This window comes from Phyllobates terribilis, unplaced genomic scaffold (assembly GCF_046119375.1).
Source record: "Phyllobates terribilis strain yellow unplaced genomic scaffold, ASM4611937v1 Scaffold_10__3_contigs__length_209671492, whole genome shotgun sequence".
NCBI classification, from domain to species: domain Eukaryota; kingdom Metazoa; phylum Chordata; class Amphibia; order Anura; family Dendrobatidae; genus Phyllobates; species Phyllobates terribilis.
Window position 1 is genome coordinate 166,593,678 of NW_027362770.1, and position 6,424 is coordinate 166,600,101.

The 6,424-nt window shown below is 37.2% G+C and overlaps 1 protein-coding gene across 1 annotated transcript in view; it reads left to right on the forward strand.

The window, feature by feature from the left end:
• LOC141164065 (uncharacterized) overlaps positions 1 to 5,959 on the forward strand; it is a 110,728-nt gene extending 104,769 nt beyond the window's left edge. Inside the window, exons 10-11 of the mRNA XM_073649227.1 lie at positions 4,142 to 4,178; positions 5,832 to 5,959. Coding sequence (XP_073505328.1) covers positions 4,142 to 4,178; positions 5,832 to 5,917 — 123 coding nt within the window. The 3' untranslated portion in view covers positions 5,918 to 5,959. The remainder of the gene's footprint in view (positions 1 to 4,141; positions 4,179 to 5,831) is intronic.
• Positions 5,960 to 6,424: the final 465 nt, after the last annotated feature.

Genomic DNA, 6,424 nt, shown 5'->3' on the forward strand with positions numbered 1-6,424 from the left:
GTCCCAAAGATAAATCCCCCAGTGATCAGTAAGCTAGCCGGTATCCTATGCATAGGAGATGACTTATTATCTTGGGAATATCCTTTAAGCACACTAGTGAAAGGGGTATGGCTTAGCAAAAACCCTGTCTAAACAAATATTTTAGGAGTTTTCCTATGTGTTTTGTGGGAAAGGCTTAAATTTCCCAAATTGCATTAACAGTTTTAAGTATGCTCCAAGGAATTAAATTTACCTTCTAAGAAACCATTTGGCATCTAGCGGCAAGCTGTATTTATTTGCATTCTGTCCCATCTCAGGATGGTTATCACCCCCAACCACCCCAGAAATACATTGAGTGATTTCTGCTCCTGGTTGGCCTTCTCCACTACACTGAATAAACACCAGATTAGTCAGAGTAGAGACCATTAATTCGGTCTGATCCTCCAATTGGTTCCATCCTCAGATTTTGCTAATGAAACTTTGCAGGCAGCTGACAAGGAGGAGATGTCGTCAGCAGAGGCAGGGGATGAACAATGACCTTGTGGTTGGTGGTCAGTCAGGGGATGGCTGGTTCTTCAATCCATCATCCTCTTTTATAGTGTTACCAATTGATCAGGAATGTGGTGTACCACATACACGACACCGTCAAGTCAGAGGAAGCCAGAGGAAAAAGTAATGGAGAGGGGGAAACCACCACAGTCTCTTTATTACTATACGACACCATTGGGTAACCAGGGCTGACGTCGGTATCCTCACCCCTCACAGTGGTCATTTACAGCTATTTTTTACTTATTTTTTTGTTACATACCTAGGCACCAGCTTGTTTCTTCTCCCTATCGGCATCGATCCGATCGTGAAGATGAAGGCCATGCAGAGACGTTATGTTTTTCCTGCACAGCAGTGCTCCCCTCAAGAACCAGGTACTATAGCAGGATCGGTGATGGTCCCAAAGCTCGGACCCCAACCATCACTTTATCAGATGGTTATGTCAGTCTGCATTGGCCCGTGTGGAGTGGTCCTAGTTCAGACTAGAGGGGATCCTCTTGGCAAGAGAGAGATGCCACCACACCAACACCTATGTCTGGTTAGATATCTGGAGCCTTACACTTCCCAAGGGGCCCATCATCTATTCTACCTGTAATTAGCCATTCGGAATCATCCAATGGATGCCAAACCATGACACTTACCCTCCTGGGTCCAAAATTAGGGCCCCCGTGATCTACATGATCCTCCATTGAGCTTAGGTATGGCACCGGCTGGTTGGAATTGACTTGACTAACTGCCTGAGTGACCACCGTTTCAGTACACATACCAAAAGGAAATTTTTTTCTGCTATAGATGAGACTGCTCCTCCGTGCTGCACTGACTTGTTTAAGCCCCTCCCACTCATTATTTGAACAGAGAAGAAGAAATCAATGATCATGTTACTTTAAGACTGAAAATCAGATCGAAAAATAGGGGGAAGATTTTGAGTTATGTCCCGTAAAGCTGTCTGACGCCAGTTTACACAAAAAGGATGGGGCATCGAGATTCGATATGCCTAATCCTACGAGAATTTGCACTTTTGACATGTCCAAGAGTATACAACAGAAGTTTTTATCTAAGGGGGTTGGACTGTTAAAGACCCCAACTCATCGCTAAATCAAAGGGGCAGAGAGAAGAAAGACGGTCTCCCCTCTGCTTTAATGATCGTGGGGGTCTCGGCATTAGGTCGTATGTGTCAAAATCTTCAAAAAAAGTAAATGTCGTGCCTGAAAGACGGCGATCCCATAAACAGATCCCGTGATCGTGTTACCTCTCTGTCTCACTAGCAGCCATTTTTTACTTCTCGAGTATTGAGTATCCCTAGAAATCCGGGCCGGGGGATAATGAGGTGCAGATGCATTGCTCCTTTTTTTTTTTTTTTAAACTTAATAACACACAGTTCCCATTGCATGAAATGGAAAACTGCAAACATGAAAGTCTGTTTAATAGGGGCCACACAACACATGATCCCGCGGTGAATATGTGGGATTTTACAGCGCCGGCATCTGGAAACAATACAGAAGACGTCTTAATCACTTTAAGGATAATTCCGCTGAGGGTTATATTCCCTGGAGATTACCCCTTCGCTCATCCCCAATCTTACGTATATGGGGGGGCTACGTTTTACAGATGACTGTCTGACCCCTCGCAAAGTATCTGGTGTGATTGGCTCTTTCCCTGGCAGATTTGCCAGTCAGGAGCCTGTAAAAGCTGAGTTACCACTGCTCAGGTCTGACTGATACCTTTTCACCCTGAATAGTTTATTCCCCACCTAAGGGAAAAAAATTGTATATATATTTTTTTATTATTATTATTATTATTAGTTTATTTTATTATTATTATTTTCTTTTTTATTATTATTATTATTATTTTCTTTTTTATTATTATTTTCTTTTTTATTATTTATTATTATTTTATTATTATTATTTTCTTTTTTATTATTATTATTTTATTTTATTATTATTATTTTCTTTTTTATTACTTATTATTATTTTATTATTCTTTATTTTATTATTATTATTTTCTTTTTATTATTATTATTTTCTTTTTTTATTATTATTTTCTTTTTTATTATTTATTATTATTTTATTATTATTATTTTCTTTTTTATTATTATTATTTTATTTTATTATTATTATTTTCTTTTTTATTACTTATTATTATTTTTTTATTTTTATTATTATTATTATTTATTTTATTATTATTATTTTCTTTTTTTATTATCTTTTTTATTAGTATTATTCTTTTTATTATTTTTATTATTATTATTATTATTCTTTTTTATTATTCTTTTCTTTTTTTAGTATTATTTATTATTATTATTCTTTTTTATTATTATTTATTTATTGATTTTTCATTTTGCATTGTGCTGCCCCTCTGTTACTCCTCCTGGAAATGTACAATCAAGGGTATTTTCACGTCGAATTCGCATCATACCATCCAAGACTTTTCAATTATGGATGTATGGTGTGAACTGGATCCACAGAAAGATGAGCGCTAATCCGTTTTTGGACTTTAATCCATGTGGTAGCCTATTGAGCTCGCTGTTTTTTTGGGTTTTTTTTATCCCGCACCGGTTCTTAGTAACCCTATTCATATGCATGGACTGTTAGGTTATGGATATGGATTTTTGTTGGGTTTTCATGAGGCTCAGAATCTGTGTCGAAATCCAAAGCAAGTCTGACTTGTGTGAACACAGCCTAAACTGACAAATGGGTGTTACCGTGTCCTTTATTTCCCCGTGAGACAGAGTCTGAGACTGTCTAATCATTGCTGACTGTTTCCTCATACCCTGAGAATATTACACCCAGTTCAACTATATATTTCCAGGAGGTGTAACTGAGGGACAAAACAACTGAAATTCTAATAAAAGGTTCTCTGGAATTGGAATGCACGTAGATACTGATTGTCCTTTTTAAAGGGGTTGTCCATTCTAGAAAACCCATAGTAGGGAGTTAATAGAAGGGGTCTTGTGATTATAAAGAGCGTTTCTCACTTTGGAGGACCCGTCCTGTCCTGAATTACATAGGCAACCCACAGATCTGAATGTACACAGTGTAATACATCATTTCACCAGTGGTGGCGCTGCAGGGAAATGTAACGCATACCGCCAGGTTTCCAAACTGATCGCTGGGAGTTGATCAGCTCATTGTCTTCTTACAAGTAGGGATTATCCAAAATGGAAGACCCCTTTAAGTAGAACGCTAGATCCCAAAATAGGTCAGAAGAGGCAATTTATTTATTTTTTTATTTGTAGAAAAAAAATATTGAATAGTAATTCCTGCACTGATGGGGTTAATAATCTTTCAAAAAAAATTTTGGGTTGGTGTCAACTGGGATTATCCCTGTAGGTGATAAAACTATGGTGGTGCGACATCTTGTGGTCAAAGGTTGGTACTGTATAGGAAGGACTCCTGTGAAATGCAAAGTAAGCAGATAGCGGGAGCGTCACATACTGTACGTCTCGAGCAGTGAATTAAGGACAATACCCCGGGGGGTTTATCCTCGTGCACCTGGTGCTGCCTGCGAAACGCGTCATTCGTCACCATTAGTCCCTGGGTTATCGTACATCGCTGCTGGATACTGTGGTGTATTCTGTACGCCTCTCTGATTTTTATGTTTTTTTTATGTTTTTCAGGTTATCTCGATGTATGGATATGAGGGCAACACTAACGGTAAGGTGACCAGTGACCGACTTACTACTCCCCTTCGATAATGATTTCACGATAGAGACATTTTTTTAGGGAGGCAAATTGTCTAAAAAAAAGCAATTCTGCCATTTCGATTTTTTTTTTTTTTTTTTGCATTATTCGTCACCCTATGGAATACATATTTTTAATTCCAACCATTACCAAATATGTACATTTATTTTTTTTTTTTTTTTTATTTTATAGGTATTTTAGGAAAAAAGGGGGATGATAGGGACTGTCATATTTTATATTTCTTTTTAATATTTCTTTTTTTTACTTTTTTTTAATAGTCCCCTTTAGGGAACTTGAACCTGCGATCAATAGATTTTATTTATATTTCAGCAAAAAGGGGGATGATAGGGACTGTCATATTTTATATTTCTTTTTAATATGTATTTATTTTTTTTTACTTTTTTTTAAGAGTCCCCTTTAGGGAACTTGAACCTGTGATCAATAGATTTTATTTATATTTCAGGAAAAAGGAGGGTGATATGGACTGTCATATTTTATATTTCTTTTTAATATGTATTTATTTTTTTTACTCTTTTTTAATAGTCCCCTTTTGGGGACTTGAACCTGCGATCGCCTGTACAATAAACTGCCATACCAAAAGTAAAATAACTACCGATCTCAAACATGTAAATTATTATTTTTTTTTAGATTTTATCTATATTTCAGGAAAAAGGGGGATGATATGGACTGTCATATTTTATATTTTTTTTATATATATTTTTTTTTTTACTTTTTTTTTAATAGTCCCCTTTTGGGGACTTGAATCTGCGATCGCTTGTACAATAAAATGCCATACTGAAGGTAAAATTACTACCGATCTCAAACATGTAAATAATTTTTTTTAGATTTTATTTATATTTCAGGAAAAAAGGGGGATGATATGGACTTTTATATTTATTTTTATTTTTTTTTACATTTTTTTTTAATAGTCCCCTTTTGGGGACTTGAACCTGCAATCGCTTTTAGAATAAACTGCCATACTGAAGGTAAAATTACTTGTGTAAATTATTTTTTTTTTTTTTAGATTTTATTTAGATTTCAGGAAAAAAGGGGGATGATATGGACTTTTATATTTTATATTTCTTTTTAATATCTTTTTATTTTTATAGTTCCCTTTTGGGGACTTGAACTTGTGATCGCTTGTACAATAAACTGCCATACCGAAAGAGTAAAATAACTACGGATCTCAAACATGTAAATTATTTTATTTTTTGGGGATTTTATTTATATTTCAGGAAAGAAGGGGGATGATATGGACTTTTATATTTCTTTTTAATATCTTTTTATTTTTATTTTTTTACATTTTTTTCAATAGTCCCCTTTTGGGGCATTTGAACCTGCGATTGCTTGTACAATAAACTGCCATACCGAAGGTAAAATTACTACGGATCTCAAACATGCAGACACATGGATCTTCAATAGGTCCTCGGGGGCCTTGACAATGCCATTGGCATCCTAAGGGACATTTCTCCCATTTTCAACCTCTTAAATGCCTCTGTCGAAATTGACTGCGGCGTCTAAAGGGGTATAAGATTAGACACTGGTGGCGACTTTAAAATGATACCATCCGTAGACAGATAACGTTCCCCTCTGTTACATGCAGTCTCTCTAATGATTTTTATCCAGGGGCCATGAAGTTACCTCAACAGGAGCCGGCTGGGCCTCGGGGACCCTCAGACAACCAGTCCAAGCCTGCTGTCGAGGAAACCTGAGGATAGAAAGCAGGTACTCACCGGTATATGTCATCCAGCCGGGCCCCGGCCTCAGGTGAAATCTTTACATAACGAGAGGACGTGTTATCCTCCTGTGTTTCCCTGACGTGCCAGTTGCATCTCGGAATTCTGCACAGTGGCCGATTTTCCATCCCGCCCGCTCTCGCCCAGGCTAACTGTCCTTTGGGGTGAGGTAGTAGGTTGTTTAGTTTTGGGGGTCAATCCCTGAGTGTCAGATAACTATACAATCTACTGTCTTTCCTGAAGTGGCTGTAATTTCTTCAATGGTGGATAAAGAACCGACATCACGATCAAGAACCGACGTCATGTTTATGCCTCATGATTTCTTGGTGTCGTGTGATATTATAGATGTGCTGCTTCTTTTCCCCTCTCACAGCAAAAGTCTCCTGGATAGGGAGAGAGAGAAGCTGAAGCTGCAACCTCCTCCTCTACCTCCTCTAGTTACTGCGGACTATACATCTCATATCAGTCTGAATCAATCAGACA